The following is an 18,527-nucleotide window of genomic DNA, read 5'->3' as shown; positions in this document are numbered from 1 at the left end:
ATATAAACCGCATAAGGACCCTGAACTATTTCTGAATGACACTCCTATCAAAGTTGTTAAGGAGGCCAAGTTCTTGGGACTTATTTTTGATCACCACTTAACTTTCCTTCCACATATAAAATACCTAAAAGCTAAATGCCTGAAGGCACTCGATCTCTTGAAAGTTGTTTCCAATTCAAAGTGGGGAGGGGATCAAACAACCCTCTTACACTTATACAGGTCACTGATCCGTTCAAAACTTGATTATGGCTCCATCGTCTATGGTGGAGCCTGCAAAAGTAATTTACAAAAACTAGATACGATACATCATCAGGGTCTGAGGCTTTGCCTTGGAGCCTTCAGAACGTCTCCCATTCACAGTCTCTATATAGAAGCAGATGAACCTTCTCTTAAACAACGCCGACTAAAATTATCTCTACAATACATCACTAAATTATATTCTAATCCGTCAAATCCAGCTTTTGAATGTATATTCCATCCTCTTTACGAAGATCTTTACAATAAGAAATCAGCACTCAATCCACCACTCGGAATTAGAATAAAATCTGCAATATCGGCTTCGAATATTAAACTCCAAGATATAGCTCCTACTCAACTTTTCTCATCTCCTCCTTGGCAAATGGTAAAGCCAGAGGTAGACCTGACATTAACCAAACTTAAGAAATCAGATACTAACCAATTAATATACCAACAAGAATACCATCAACTAAGAAACAATTATGACACTTATAAATCTATATTTACAGATGGATCCAAGGATGGTGGCGCAGTTGCTAGTGCCACTGTCATTGGATCCAGAACAATCTCTTCACGTTTACCTGATAACAGTTCAATATTCACTGCAGAAGCAAACGCCATTTTTACAGCACTTAAATATATCGGTAATCAATCTAAACATAACCAATTCATACTGTTTTCAGATTCTCTTTCATGCCTTCAGGCAATTAAAAATATGTCTTCAAAACATCCACTTTTAATCCAAATTCTTGAGTTATTTAATGATCTTGCTACTGGCCAATATGACATCGTCTTTGGTTACCAAGCCATGTTGGTATCATTGGTAACACAATGGCCGATGCTGCTGCAAAAGCAGCACTCAACAAATCTGTGACACCACTTCTGATCCCATACACTGATTTTAAACCCATGATTCGATCTTACATCCGAGATCTTATGCAACAGAAGTGGGACGCCCAAGTAGGTATCAATAAATTACATGAAATTAAACCAAATATGGGTTATACCTACTTGGGCTGTCAGTCCAGATTTGAAGAGGTCATTATGCGACGATGTCGTATTGGCCACAGCAGATATACGCACGAATATTTATTACAAGGTGAGGATCCTCCGTTTTGTATCCCTTGTGATGAAGGAATCACGGTCAAGCATGTCCTGCTTGACTGTGTTGATTTTTCCATCACAAGGGATAAATATTTCAATGTAAAAACAATTAAGGACCTTTTTAATGATGTTAATTCTCGTTTAATATTATGTTTTTTAAAGGAAATAGAGCTTTTTCATAAATTTTGATGTGTTCAATGTATTGTTTTACAAATTGGTAGTGCGAAATTCATAACTTAGATTGTTAGTGGCTGTACCCTTGAGGGGGGTTGAAGTAGCGTAAAATTATTGTCCCCCTAAGAGGGTATGTAAGTCCCAAATCATTCGAAGTATTTTTCTGCACACTAGGCTTTTAAACGTAGTATCTTCGTTATTTTAATCTAAGGCTTAACTGGTACACTGTCGCCAGTGACTGAAGGGATGATATAAATCCTGCCGGGGTCCATGCAGGAAGCAAAAGTACTGTAAGTCCCCATGGTCCCCAGTATGGTGATCTCCCTTCAGTTGCTGACGATTTCTAGCCCATTTTTAAATTGTGATGTTCATTAATGCTTACTGCCTTTTAATATTCTCAACTAGTTTTAAATCAAGTCTGTGATATTCTAGTTATTCTACTGTCCTTCGTTGACAGCTTTTTATTCAGTTTAAATATATGTATCATAAATGTATCATAAATGTACTTTCTCGTCACGATATGGCCGAAATATTGCCCATGTGACGTTAAATAATAACTCACTCACTCACTCAAGTCAAAATATACTCTTCAAAAAAAGAAACTTGACACTGACTTTCAAAATGTAATGGAATGCGATTGTTTCAAAATAGGACACAGAAACCATAATTGAAACACTGTTTGAAGATCAATGTACACAATGTTCAAAACATTAATCGTGTCACCTAGACAGACACACGTAAACAATACAGTTAATGTCACAGGGGTACATAAAATGTCAGTATCGGTTGTGCCCACCAAGTGCATCAATCACCGCTTGACATCGACGACCCATAGAAGCAATCAAGTTGTCAATAACACGCTGTTGGATGTGCTGCCATTCATGCTGAAGTGCATCAAGAAGCGCCGAAAGCGTTTGGGGCGGTGGATTCCTTCTAAGAACGCATCGATCCAACTCGTCCCACAGAAGCTCAATCGGGGACAAATCTGGTGACCGAGGTGGCCAAGGTAATGTCTGAATGTTGTTGTGCTTTAAGAAGTCCTGACAAACACGTGCAATATGCGGCCGAGCGTTGTCCTGCTGGAACTGTCCGCCATGAACGTTGACGTGAGGAAGAACGTAAGGCTGTAGGATCAAGTCTCTGTAACGCACACCTGTCAATGCACTTGCCACATGCACGAGAGGCGTCCTACCACCGTGATGAATTCCGGCCCATACCATGACACTCCCGCCGCCAAATGGGACAACCTGCTGCACACAGTTGGGGGCGTAACGTTCACCCCGACGTCTGTAGACACGTGCGCGCCCATCAGCACGTGTGAGTAGGAAACGGGACTCGTCAGGAAACTGTACATTTCTCCACCTTGCACGTGCCCATATAACCCTCTGTTGGCACTAAAGCAGACGGTCCGCCAGATGACGTGGGGTCAATACATGACGTCGAACAGGTCTTCGTGCAAAAAGCCCAGCCTCCCTCAGTCTGTTGCGTACCGTTTGATCTGATATTCTGCGTACCCCAGGGATCTGTGTGGTTGTAGACGTGGCTGTGGTAGTGCGGTCTCGGAGGTGTCGCAGCCGGATGTATCGATCTTGTGCTTGGGTTGTCACCCTTGGTTTTCCTGACCTTGGTCTGTCGTCAACTCTGTTGGTGTTGTTGTATCGGGTCCACAGTACGGAGCTTGTCTGTCTAGATACGCCAAAGTGCCTGGCCACTTCTTGCTGAGTTGCTCCAGCTTGTAATCTCAAATGGCGTTGTTCCGTTGAGATGCATTCAGTCTTGGCATTCTGTCACCGCCTCTACTGCCGTTATAAGGACTGTATCAACAGCCGTTGATGTGGATTTTTATACCCATTCAGCAGGGGGGCCTGCATGCCAAAATGCAGGATCCTGTGCTGCACGTTTTTAACAGGCGGTTGCGTTTGGATGAAGCTGTAAAATTTATCCCCAAACGCTACGTTTATGTGCTTTGCATGTGTTTTCGCGACTAAGACACATCATCTTTCTGTTTGACATATTTGGTTTTCATTTAATGTAATTATTTTAGATATTTGGCAAAAGGTGGTTTTACATATATGTCGAGTTTCTTTTTTTGAAGAGTATATTAACTGTAGCGGATAATCTCGCAGAGATGAACACTACCAAGCTATCTGTCGTTCATTTACTGACGAACGTCAGCATGTCACGTGATTACGTTGTCAATCGAGCGGAGAGATACAGAACTACTTTATGGGAATTCCTCAATGTCAAAAAATAACGTCAAATATGGACGGTATCGTCGTGCGAGTCAGGCTATTTATTATACAGTATTTGAATCCAGACAGATCATGATATGTTGGGTCACCGAAATTAAGCGTCTATTCGAAATTACAACAGAGAATGCTCTACTTACCAAAAGAAATCACTAAACTCCATACTGTTGATGGCCACCATGCATCACGAATTCAAAACTCGCCGCCTCAAGCGGTAATCCCTTCGCGCAACATGGAATTTCCTCAGCTCATGAACGTCAACAAATACAACTTCAATCCTTAAATATAGAATTGCATCAATTTGGTCACAGGCCAAATGTGGAAAAACATTTATGAACGCCCACTAAAGCACTGCAGTAGTGTGTGACTCTTCTTGACCTCCTCGCAGAAAGACCATACTGATTTGTACTGCAAAGTACATTGATTTGCTTGTTGGGACATTCTGTATGCTGAGGGTTACTCTGTAAGCAGCAGAATCTCTGTACTGATATCGTTTTAAGTTCCAAAACAATCAGTGAATACGATGTCGTAAAACTGAAATGTCTGGTCCATCACTGGATTATGTGGTTAAAACTCGATTGTTGACAGGCTTTCGTTGTATGGCTGGATTACTGCTGCGCGCGTTAGGCAACAAACAAACACTGTTTTATTCAAATTGTGTGGGTGCCGGGTGCTACTGGAAGAGCAGGACATGCTTACCATTTTCGCAAACACCTGATGTTATCACTCTTTTTCACCGATCCGTTCATATAATATTCATCACTATGTTGCCTTTTAGGTCCGATGGATTCTATTTCGGCAGATAATCGAGACTAATTATTCTCTGGCATTAACGTTTTATATCTATTGACGTTAGTTGGGCTATAGTAATAGTTAAATTATAGTCTTTGAGGTTGGTGGTGAGGGCTGTGATGGTGTCGGCTCGTGGCTTGATGGTGGTTTCCCTGTGGCTTTAATTGTGTTCTGAATGGTATGACTTCTCTTGAAAACTACATCAATGTTGGCCTGTTTCTTGAGGAGTAGACCCTAGCAAGACGAGCTCACAACATCTGTTCCACGAAGCAACATCTAACTACTGAACTAAGCCACCTCAAACAAGTTTAATAAGCCATCATCCCGTTGTTTTATTACTTTCTTCATCCTTTGTTTATGTCACTGACTTCAACGATGATTGTCATCACGATCCTTGTGTGTACATAACAGGCTTCTCTACTCCAGTATGACAATATCTACTCTCCTGTATAAACATTGCCTCCCACTTGTACATATACTTGCCAACCACACACTGTATATCACTAACTGATATGCCTAACTGGCTCTTACTGGGGAGCATCCAAAGATACCCTCCTCTCTCTCTACATATCACTAATTAGATCAAAACTAGACTACGGCTGCGCCATATACAACACCCTAAACAACTCTCTATCTAAAAAACTTGACTCAATACAATATCAGGCTCTCAAACTAATTACACGCACCCAACATGGCACCTCCTACACCTCACTTCAGGCCTTAACAGGAGAAATGCCACTAAGTCTACGCAGGGAACAGCTAAGCTTAAATTTCTGGGCCGCGTCCCAATCAAACCCTCTCATCCAAAACTTAATAAACCAAAACATCAGCCCCAAAAACCAAGCTCTAGCTCGTAAACACCGCTTACTTACACCAATATCCCAAAGAAAAACAAACTACCTAAATGAACACCAAATTAAAACAATCAAATATCTTCACCCCTAAACTTAAAATACCCAAAATAGACACAACACTAGCTAGCTAAATAAATAAACAAACCGACCCAAACATAGCTAAAACTACCACACTAGCATACATACACGAAAATTGGCCAAATTGGTGTCACATTTACACGGACGGATCCTCAGATCCGACCTCCAAACACAAAGGTTTCGGAGTCCATACCACACAACCAACTAAAACCACACAATCCTTCCGACTCCCAAACAACCAATCAATATTCACGGCAGAACTAATGGGCATGGCCTCAGCCCTCCATAATCAAGAATAAAAAAAAACACAAAAAAATCCTAATACTTACCGACTCCCTAAGTGGACTGCAAGCCCTCCAAAACAAAAATACCAAAAACCGACCTAAATTAATAAATCAAATACTTAAAAGCTCCAACGACCTAACTAAGGCAGGCAAACAAATAACCTTCTTGTGGATACCCGCCCACGTAGGAATATACGGTAATGAAAAACGCCGATAAAGCAGCTAAACTATCCCTCAAAATCCCAGAAATAAGCTTAAACGTACCCATCTCAAAATCAGAAATTAAAAGTGTAAACAAGCAAAAAATCACAAAAAAATGGCATAACCTATATCTTAACTCAAATAGCCAAATCAAAAAAGTGCTCAGCAAACCACTAACCAAACCAAAAATTCTCAATCCATCCAAACAAATAACCACCTAAAAAATTTTAAAAAACACACTACAGGTAACTGCCCACACTGCAAACAACCAGAAACCCCAGAACACGCACTCATCCACTGCACACACTACCTAACACATCGAACCGCATTACAAACCACCCTCAATCTAAACAAGGCTCTAATTAATTCTTTTCCACACTTAGTACTCCAACTTCTAAATGCCTATCAAAGAAGTTAACCGTATATCATTACTAGTCGATAGTGGTTCATAAACACATGCTTATGATATGGTCGGAATTGTAGAATAGACCTTGCTTTCAAAGTTGCTGAAACATTAAAAAAGCCAAAAGGCATTCGTTTTTCTCTCTGTTCAACTAAGCATGAAGGATTTTTATCATAAGCCAAGGATTATTCTAAATAGACAGACAGAAACTCATTTTTATATTTATTACTTTCAATCATGAAATAGACACGTATAGGTATTTACACATCGATAGTCAGGTAGGCCTCCAAACAGCTGCGAAGTTGCATAGTGGTCTTGTCGTTCAAAGTGACCTTTATGTGGTACTCGGTCTGGAAATACACGTGATGATGTAAAATGTGAGCTCAGGAGTATATCAAATACATGGTGAACAAATGGTGTTAGATAGATCACAAAAGGTCATCGAACGCTTATTCGCTTTGTTTAACTATAATCATTCTTTGGGTCTACAAGAGAGTAAGAAGACTCGGTATAATTTGATAAGTATCGGGTTCTTCTCCTGTACAACCGATTATTAGTACCGCGTTGTTTGGCGAAATATCTATGAAAATCAATCACATCATCAAGACTTCACTTACATCCTCCAAAGCCAACTTCCAGGCATCACAGATGTTGGTGACGGTCAACTTGGACGGGGGCAGGTGGAGCTTGGTGGGGCTGATGGGGCAGGTGCAGGGGAGGCCGTTGGCAGTCAGCTGGGGCGGACAGGTGCCCCGTTGTTTGAAGAAGTTCAGGAAGTGGCAGGGGTCGGTGTAGTGGCTGTGGGCAAATCAATCAATCTGAGGACGTTACTTTTATCACAGTGTAAAACCTTTTTATCACTTTATTTATTTGTATCATGTATTCTGGCATCTCATGTAATCTTAAATCAAACATGTACGTGTATTTCCTTTTCACTTAGTCCTATCCAACGCATCCCCTAGTATGCAATGTCATTGTAACGCATCCCCTGGTATACATTGTCATTGTAATGCATCCCCTGGTATACACTATCATTGTAACGCTTACCCTGGTATACACTTTCATTGTAATGCATCCCCTAGTTTACACTGTCATTGTAACGCATCCCCTTGTATACCCCCTGGTATAAAGTGTCATTGTAACGCATCCCCTGGTATATATTGTCAATGTTACGCTTCCCCTAGTATACACTCTCATTGTAGCGCATCCTCTGGTATACATTTTCATTGTAACGCATCCCCTGGTATACAATGTCAATGTAACGCTTCCCCTAGTATAAACTCTCATTGTAGCGAATCCCCTAGTATACACTGTCATTGGAACGCATTCCCTGGTGTACATTGTCAATGTAGCGCGTCTCCTGGTATAAAGTATCATTGTCACGCATCCCCTGCTATACATTGTCATTGTAACGCATCCCCTGGTATACATTGTCATTGTAACGCATCCCCTGGTGTACACTATCATTGGAACGCATCCCCTAGTATACATTGTCATTGTAACGCATCCCCTAGTATACATTCTCATTGTAACGGATCCCCTGGTATGCAATGTCAATGTAACGCTTCCAACACTATACACTCTCATGGTAACGCATCCCCAAGTACACATTGTCAGTGTAACGCGTCCCCTAGTGTATACTTTCAATGTAACGCATCCCTTAGTATACACTGTCATTGTAACGCTTTCCCTAGTATACATTGTCACTGAAGCGCATCCCCTAGTATACATTGTCATTGTCACACATCCCCTCCTATACACTGTCATTGTAACACATCCCCTACTATACACTGTCATTTTAACACATCCCCTGCTATACACTGTCATTGTAACACATCCCCTGCTATACACTGTCATTGTAACACACCCCCTGCTATATACTGTCATTGTAACGCATCCCCTGCTAAAAATACTGTCATTGTAACACATCCCCTGCTATATACTGTCATTGTAACACATCCCCTAACATACACTTTCATTGTAACACATCCCCTACTATACACTTTCATCGTAACACATCCCCTGCTATACACTGTCATTGTAACACATCCCCTGCTATACACTGTCATTGTAACACATCCCCTGCTATACACTGTCATTGTAACACATCCCCTGCTATACACTTTCATTGTAACGCATCCCCTAGTATACACTCTCATGGTAACGCATCCCCAGGTATACATTGTCATGGTAACGCATCCCCAAGTACACATTGTCAGTGTAACGCGTTCCCTAGTATATACTTTCAATGTAACGCATCCCCTAGTATACACTGTCATTGTAACGCTTCCCCTAGTATACATTGTCACTGAAGCGCATCCCCTAGTATACATTGTCATTGTAACACATCCCCTGCTATACACTGTCATTGTAACACACACCCTGCTATACACTGTCATTTTAACACATCCCCTGCTATACACTGTCATTGTAACACCCTCTACTATACACTGTCATTGTAACACATCCCCTGCTATACACTGTCATTGTAACACATCCCCTGCTATATACTGTCATTGTAACGCATCCCCTGCTAAAAATACTGTCATTGTAACACATCCCCTGCTATATACTGTCATTGTAACACATCCCCTAACATACACTTTCATTGTAACACATCCCCTGCCATACACTTTCATTGTAACACATCCCCTACTATACACTTTCATCGTAACACATCCCCTGCTATACACTGTCATTGTAACACATCCCCTGCTATACACTGTCATTGTAACACATCCCCTGCTATACACTGTCATTGTAACACATCCCCTGCTATACACTGTCATTGTAACACATCCACTGCTATACACTGTCATTGTAACACATCCCCTGCTATACACTGTCATTGTAACACATCCCCGGCTATACACTGTCATTGTAACGCATCCCCTGACATACACTTTCATTGTAACACATCCCCTGCTATACACTGTCATTGTAACGCATCCCCTGACATACACTTTCATTGTAACACATCCCCTACTATACACTGTCATTGTAACACATCCCCTGCTATACACTGTCATTGTAACACATCCCCTGCTATACACTGTCATTGTAACGCATCCCCTCACATACACTTTCATTGTAACACATCCCCTTCAATACGCTGTCATTGTAACACATCCCCTGCTATACACTGTCATTGTAACACATTCCTGCTATACACTGTCATTGCAACACATCCCCTAACATACACTTTCATTGTAACACATCCCCTGCTATACACGTTCATTGTAACACATCCCCTGCTATACACTTTCATTGTAACACATCCCCTGCTATACACTGTCATTGTAACAAATCCCCTGCTATACACTTTCATTGTAACACATCCCCTGCTATACACTGTCATTGTAACACATCCCCTGCTATACACTGTCATTGTAACGCATCTCCTAGTATACATTGTGATTGTAACGCATCCCCTAGTATACATTGTCATTGTAACACTTCCCCTGGTATACATTGTCACTGTATCGCATCCCCTACTATACACTGTCATTGAAACGCATACCCTAGTATACACTGTCATCGTAACGCATCCCCTGGTATAAATTGTCAATGTAGCGCGTCCCCTGGTATAAAGTATCATTGTCACGCATCCCTGCCATACATTGTCATTGTAACGCATCCCCTGGTATACATTGTCATTGTAACGCACCCCCTGGTATACATAGTCATTGTAACGCATCCCCTGATATGCATTGTCAATGTAACGTTTCCCCTAGTATACACTATCATTGAAGCGCATCCCCTAGTATACATTGTCATTGTAACGGATCCCCTGGTATACACTATCTTTGTAACGCGTCCCCTAGTATACACTTCCATTGTAACTTGTCCCCTAGTATATACTTCCATTGGAACGCATCCCCTAGTCTACGCTTTCATTGAAACGCATCCACTAGTATACACTTTCATTGTAACGCATCCCTTAGTATACACTTTCATTGTAACGCATCTCCTAGTATACACTTTCATTGTAACGCATCCACTAGTATTCACTTCCATTGTAACGCATCCCCTAGTATACACTTCCATTGTAACGTGTCCCCTAGTATACACTTTCATTGTAACGCATCCACTAGTATACGCTTTCATTGTAACGCACCAACTAGTATAGACTTCCATTGTAACGCATCTCCTAGTTTTCGCTTCCTTTGTAGCTCATCCCCTAGTATACACTTCCATTGTAACGCATCCCCGAGTATACACTTTCATTGTAACGCATCCCTTAGTATACACTTTCATTGTAACGCATCTCCTAGTATACACTTTCATTGTAACGCATCCACTATTATTCACTTCCATTGTAACGCATCCCCTAGTATACACTTCCATTGTTACGCACCTCCTAGTATACGCTTTCATTGTTACGCACCTCCTAGTATACGCTTTCATTGTAACGCATCTCCTAGTATACACTTTCATTGTAACGCATGCACTAGTATACACTTTCAATATAACGCATCCACTAGTATACGCTTTCATTGTAACGCATCCATTAGTATACACTTTCATTGAAACGCATCCCCTAGTATACGCTTTCATTATAACGCATCTCCTAGTATACACTTTCATTGTAATGCATCCACTAGTATACACTTCCATTGGAACGCGTCCCCTAGTATACACTTCCATTAGAACGGATCCCCTAGTATACGCTTTCATTGTAACGCATCTCCTAGTATACACTTTCATTGTAACGCATCCACTAGTATACACTTTCATTATAACGCATCCACTAGTATACACTTCCATTGTAACGCACCCCCTAGTATACGCTTTCATTATAACGCATCTCCTAGTATACACTTTCATTGTAACGCATCCACTAGTATACACTTTCATTGTAACGCATCCACTTGTATACGCTTTCATTGTAACGCCTCCCTTAGTATACGCTTCATATGTAACGCATCCACTAGTATACACTTTCATTGTAACGCATCCAATAGTATACGCTTTCATTGTAATGCATCCACTAGTATCCATTTCCATTGTAACGCATCCATTAGTATACACTTCCATTGTAACGCATCCACTCGTATACGCTTCCATTGTAATGCATTCACTGGTATTGTCACGCATCTCTTAGTATACACTTCCATTGAAACGCATCCACTAGTATACACTTTCATTGTAACGCATCCCTTAGTATACACTTTCATTGTAACGCATCTCCTAGTATACACTTTCATTGTAACGCATCCACTAGTATTCACTTCCATTGTAACGCATCCCCTAGTATACACTTCCATTGTAACGTGTCCCCTAGTATACACTTTCATTGTAACGCATCCACTAGTATACGCTTTCATTGTAACGCACCAACTAGTATAGACTTCCATTGTAACGCATCTCCTAGTTTTCGCTTCCTTTGTAGCTCATCCCCTAGTATACACTTCCATTGTAACGCGTCCCCGAGTATACACTTTCATTGTAACGCATCCCTTAGTATACACTTTCATTGTAACGCATCTCCTAGTATACACTTTCATTGTAACGCATCCACTATTATTCACTTCCATTGTAACGCATCCCCTAGTATACACTTCCATTGTTACGCACCTCCTAGTATACGCTTTCATTGTAACGCATCTCCTAGTATACACTTTCATTGTAACGCATGCACTAGTATACACTTTCAATATAACGCATCCACTAGTATACGCTTTCATTGTAACGCATCCATTAGTATACACTTTCATTGAAACGCATCCCCTAGTATACGCTTTCATTATAACGCATCTCCTAGTATACACTTTCATTGTAATGCATCCACTAGTATACACTTCCATTGGAACGCGTCCCCTAGTATACACTTCCATTAGAACGGATCCCCTAGTATACGCTTTCATTGTAACGCATCTCCTAGTATACACTTTCATTGTAACGCATCCACTAGTATACACTTTCATTATAACGCATCCACTAGTATACACTTCCATTGTAACGCACCCCCTAGTATACGCTTTCATTATAACGCATCTCCTAGTATACACTTTCATTGTAACGCATCCACTAGTATACACTTTCATTGTAACGCATCCACTTGTATACGCTTTCATTGTAACGCCTCCCTTAGTATACGCTTCATATGCAACGCATCCACTAGTATACACTTTCATTGTAACGCATCCAATAGTATACGCTTTCATTGTAATGCATCCACTAGTATCCATTTCCATTGTAACGCATCCATTAGTATACACTTCCATTGTAACGCATCCACTCGTATACGCTTCCATTGTAATGCATTCACTGGTATTGTCACGCATCTCTTAGTATACACTTCCATTGTAACGCATTCACTAGTATACACTTCCATTGGAACGCATCCCCTAGTATACGCTTCCATTGTAACGCATCTCCTAGTATACACTTTCATTGTAACGCATCCACTAGTATACACTTTCATTATAACGCATCCACTAGTATACACTTCCATTGTAACGCACCCCCAAGTATACGCTTTCATTATAACGCATCTCCTAATATACACTTTCATTGTAACGCATCCACCAGTATACACTTTCATTGTAACGCATCCACTTGTATACGCTTTCATTGTAACGCATCCAATAGTATACGCTTTCATTGTAATGCATCCACTAGTATCCATTTCCATTGTAACGCATCCATTAGTATACACTTCCATTGTAACGCATCCACTCGTATACGCTTCCATTGTAATGCATTCACTGGTATTGTCACGCATCTCTTAGTATACACTTCCATTGTAACGCATTCACTAGTATACACTTCCATTGTAACGCATTCACTAGTATACACTTCCATTTTCACGCATCTCCTAGTCTACACTAATTTACAATGGACGTAGTGCTGTTTCTTCAGCTGATATATGTAAACTGTGGGGTGACTATTATTCAGACTTGGCAAAACCTCACCAGTCTGATGATTTTGACGAAAACTTTAAACTCACCATTGTATCAAAACTTCATTATATCATGGAACAAAATCGTCATAATCATGATCCACTAGATGATATCATGTATACAGAAATCCAAGTCCCAGAAATCAGATCACATATACACAACCTTAAAAGAAACAAATCTCCAGGACCTGATGGTATTACAAATGAACACCTGATATTTGGAGGAGAGATGCTTGTAGTAACCCTCAAACACCTATTCAATCAAATACTTGCATCCCAGTATTATCCATGTGCCTTCAAAAAAGGCATGATAATACCTATTTATAAAGGCAAAAACGACAAACATGATCCACGTAACTACAGGGGCATAACTCTTACATCGTGTCTATCTAAACTCCTAGAGAAAATCATTTTAAGTAGAATAGAAAAATATACACCCAGTAATCTCCAATCATTCCCCGATACTTTACAATTTGGTTTCAGAAAGGAACATGGAGCAATCATGTCTGTATTCACCGTTTTAGAATGTGTTAATTTTTACCTAGAAAGAGAATCACAAGTGTTTGCTGCATTTTTAGATAATGAAAAAGCTTTCGATCGTATTTGGCACGACGGTCTTTTTGTTAAATTACATGACCTTGGTGTGAAAGGTAAATTATGGAACTATACAGACAGCTGTGCTTTTATATCCTACAACGGAGAAAGATCTGATGTGTTTCCCATTAAACAAGGTGTTGGGCAAGGTCGAGTTATGTCAGAATGGTTCTTTCTCGTTTTCATAAATGACCTTATATGTGAACTAAGGAAAGCAAACGATGGCCTCTCTGTTTATGGCATCTATATACCCTGTGTGTTATTGGCCGATGACACAACGCTCTTGTCTACAACCCCACGGGGCTTACAGTCTTCCCTTGATTCAGTTGGTTTATATGCCAACAAATGGAGACTCACCTATAATGCCTCCAAGAGTAAATCACTTGTATTCTGCAAAACACGCCAGCGTCATAATAAAGTAACCTACAAATTTGGCGATGCAATAATTGACACTTCCGACTCCGTCAAATATGGCGGAATAATCATAAACAATAATTTATCCTGTAAAGAAAGAATCATGACATGTTGCTCAAAAGCAAGAAAAAGTGTTAATTCACTACGATCACTCGGCCTCAACGACTCAGACCTCCACCCAGTTGCATGTGTCAATATATGGAAAAGAATGATTTTATCTACAAGCTTTTATGGATGTGAATTGTTACCAGCCTTTTACGGTAAAGAACTTGAAATGATTGAATGTACACAACGTTACTTTGCTCGTCATATACAAGGATTTGGTAAAAGACATCCAACCGATTCGTCTATTTCTAACTTGGGAATGTGGTCAATGAATGGCTACATTGATAAATGTAGACTACAATTATTAGGAAGGCTCTGCAATAACGATTGTAACTCAATAACAAAAGACCTATTTTGTGCTCACATTGCTACCAACGCTTTTGTCAATATTAGCCGTCCAGTAAGCATATGCAACATCCTTCTATATACTGCTAAAAAATACCATTTGGATAACTATATAAAGGGATATACTGATAGCGGTTCGTTCCCAACAAAATCGGCTTGGCGAGCTCTTGTAATCAGACGTCTATCAGAGAATGAACAGTACATCTGGAGAGAGAGACTAGCACAGAGACCGGATCTTTCACGATACCATAAAATTCATAAACGGTTACAAATGCATGTTCTTTATAATGTAATGTATCTCTATCCACATCTAAGACAACCCCTGCAACTTTGTATTAAAATCGGATCAAGAGCAAAAGTGTCGAAAGAAGTAACCATTGCAATAGACATTGCTATGACTATGATTGCCATATTATTTTGCACTGTGAAATGTTTATGCCTGACAGAAATAGTTTCTTCTCATGCCTAATTGATAAACTTGATGTAGATGTATACGTGAAAATAGATATGCTTGACGATGATGATATGCTTTCTTTCTTTCTCGGTGCAGATGTCCATGACTTGACAAACGAACTTGATTACGATACTTGGCAAAGCATCATACTGTCTTTCTGCCACTTCATATGGAATTTAAAGAAATACCTTATGTATATCTACTAGATACCTTACTGCTCTCAAAATGTACATTGTAAATTGTTTATTCATAGCAGTGTATAACATGATTTCTTTGTATATAGTCAAGTAATTTAATTGATGTATTGTAAATAATGTACTTGCCCATGTAAAATCTTCGGATTCAACTCTGGAGGAAATAAAGAAATTCATTCATTCATTCATTCATGAAATGGGAAATGAAATAGAAACTAACTAAACGTTAATGTTGTGGAAAATAACTCCAATGAATTGGAGTACACGCACATGAATTCGTATCATAAACTGTCAAAACGTTTTGAGAGGTAAGGCCGGATTCATTAAAGATCGCTACAATATGTAAAACAGGTGAAATTTGTAGAACTTCTATAAAGGAAACATCCAACCAAATGCCCTTTTTAAATAGTAATGTAATGATATAATATAAAGAATATTTCACATGATACAGTATACTTTGCACACAGTTAGTTGAAGCTTTAAAGGGACTGACAAAAACATGGGCGAAATATTTTAATAACGCCGTAAAAAAGTTGAATTAAGTTAAAATTTGTTAAATTATGTGACATGAAACTTATAAGAACTATGTATAAGCGACACTAAAACACAAGTTTTGAGCAAAGGGAAATAATCTCGCCCATGCGCCTGCCCATGGGCCAAACCTTTTCTCGCCCATCGGTGAAATATTTCAATAACGCTATAACATAGTTGAATTAAGTAAAATTGAGTAACATTATGTGCCATGAAAATGGTAAGAACACCTGCATGTGTTTGCGAAACAAAAACATAGGTTTTGAGTGAGGGAAAATATTCTCGCCCATGGGCCAAACCTTTTTCTCGCCCATGGGCGAAATATTTCAATATCGCTATAAAATAGTTGAATTAAGTTAAAATGAGTTACATTTTGTGTCTTGATACTTGAATGAATACATTTAATGTAAACTGAAGTACAAAAGAAAGTACACACCCCTAAAATATCATATATTACGCATATGGTTGAAAAAGTTGTTACATTTTTGGCGCTATCGTAATGTAATGAACAACACCATTGAGAGCATATCGCAGAAACGTAACCTTGACATTATGATAGGCAACAAAAGCACACATTGTGAAAATGGCAATTTTCTCTATTTGCACGTGCAATATGCGTAGAAACAGTATAAAAAGGCAGTGGATTCTATCGTTCATTACACATTCAACGAAAAAAACACAAGACAAATGCCACGTTTAACAGCAGCGGAGCGAGAGAGAGCCGTGGGAATGTCCCAAGTGGGGGCGTCGAACAGTCACATCGCAAGGACCCTTGGCTGCACCAGGCAAACCATTATCAGACTCCTTCGTCGTGTCAACCAGACTGGCCAGACATCCGACCGCCCAAGAAGAGGAAGACCGAGAGTGACGACCCCTGCAGAAGACCGGTACATACGCACATTACACCTGTGCAACAGGTTCCTCACCATGGCATCAACAGCGTCGACAGCGTTAGGTCACCACATCAGCAGGAACACAGTCATGAGACGACTACGAGCTGCCGGTATCCGGGCTTATCGACCATTCCGTGGGATGACCTTGACCGCTCAACACCGTATCAGACGTCTTCGCTGGGAAAGAAGAGTCAGACGCTGGCAACGTCGTGACTGGTCACGAGTCCTCTTTACCGATGAAAGTCGATTCAACCTCTACCATGCTGACGGTAGAGTGAGAGTCTACCGACGTAGAGGCGAGCGACTGGCTGGAGCATGTGTCCAACAAGTTCATCCTTTTGGCGGAGGCAGCGTTATGGTTTGGGGAGGCATTTGCGGCGAACAGAAGACGGATTTGGTCATTCTCCACCAGACCCTGACAGCCCAGAGGTACAGGGACCAAGTGTTACAGCCGGTGGTGATCCCCTTCATGCAGGGGCAAAGGCAGGGGTTTCTTTTTCAGCAAGATAACGCCCGACCACACACCGCTAGACTCACTATGGACTTCCTGAACCGTCAGAACATTCAGCTTTTGCCTTGGCCGTCACGCTCTCCGGACTTGTCACCCATTGAACACCTGTGGGACCATCTCGGTAGACAGTTGCGACGACGTGCACAGCCACCAACCACCATACCACAGCTGGAACAGGCTCTGCGAGAAGAGTGGCAGCGGATCCCTAATGACGTCATCCGACGGTTGACCTTTTCCATGAGAAGGCGTGTCCTGGCTTGCATTAACTCAAATGGGGGTCAAACGAGGTACTGAGACCACTCGCATGGCCTTCATACCTGGGACTGTCATCATTTCTACAAGTGTGATTTTTGATGAGTGACCGCCTATGGACGTTATTGTCAACTGAAAAGTTTTATGTGGCCTCAAATCTTTAAATCCATTCTAAACATGTTTGAAAATGACTCAACAATGGCATTAAACATTACAATCACAATAAAGTTTGCCCTGTCTTCTTTTACTGTCAGAATAGTGGGGTGTGTACTTTCTTTTGTACTTCAGTTTATTTGCGAAACAAAAACATGAGTTTTAAGTAAAGGAACATATTCTCGCCCATGGGCCAAACCTTTTTCTCGCCCATGGGCGAAATATTTCAATATCGCTATAAAATAGTTGAATTAAGTTAAAATGAGTTACATTTTGTGTCATGATACTTGAATGACTGCATTTAATGTATTTGCGAAACAAAAACATGAGTTTTGAGTAAAGGCAGGCCCATGGGCGAGATAGTGTAAATATTGAGTTTTTTAACAAATTTTTTTTCATTTTGTCTTCCTTGGTATGTTCCCATGAAAACAGCATGTTTAATTTTGTAAATACCTTTGACCGAGAGTCGGCAAAGACCGTAGAGTTTCTGGACTTTTGGGTTTCCAGAATTAAAATGGGACGTGTTACTTCCATTGTAACGCATTCACTAGTATACACTTTGATTTTAACGCATCCACTAGTATATGCTTACATTATAACGCATCCACTAGTATACACTTCCATTGGAACGCATTCACTAGTATACACTTTCATTGTAACGCATCTCCTAGTATACGCTTCCACTGTAACGCATTCACTTGTATACACTTTCATTGCAACGCATCCACTAGTTACGCTTTCATTGTTACGCATCCACTAGTATACACTTCAATTGTAACGCATCCACCAGTATACACTTTC

General features: G+C 40.4%; 1 protein-coding gene across 2 annotated transcripts in view; it reads right to left on the bottom strand.

The window, feature by feature from the left end:
• The window catches only part of LOC125383717 (ganglioside GM2 activator-like), a 46,693-nt gene that overhangs the window by 23,807 nt on the left and 4,359 nt on the right, over positions 1-18,527 (bottom strand). Inside the window, exons 3-4 of one of the 2 annotated variants that reach the window (XM_048402502.1) lie at positions 6,994-7,174; positions 6,622-6,726 (exon numbers count right to left, since the gene is read on the bottom strand). The exons of the other annotated variant lie outside the window; for it this stretch is intronic. Coding sequence (XP_048258459.1) covers positions 6,637-6,726; positions 6,994-7,174 — 271 coding nt within the window. The 3' untranslated portion in view covers positions 6,622-6,636. Of the gene's footprint in view, positions 1-6,621; positions 6,727-6,993; positions 7,175-18,527 lie in introns of those variants that run through there. 2 annotated transcript variants of the gene reach the window in all.

This window comes from Haliotis rufescens, unplaced genomic scaffold (genome assembly GCF_023055435.1).
Source record: "Haliotis rufescens isolate VD_foot unplaced genomic scaffold, xgHalRufe1.0.p SCAF_26, whole genome shotgun sequence".
Lineage (NCBI taxonomy): Eukaryota > Metazoa > Mollusca > Gastropoda > Lepetellida > Haliotidae > Haliotis > Haliotis rufescens.
The sequence above is the reverse complement of the archived record's forward strand: the minus strand, read 5'-3'. Positions and strand labels throughout refer to the sequence as shown.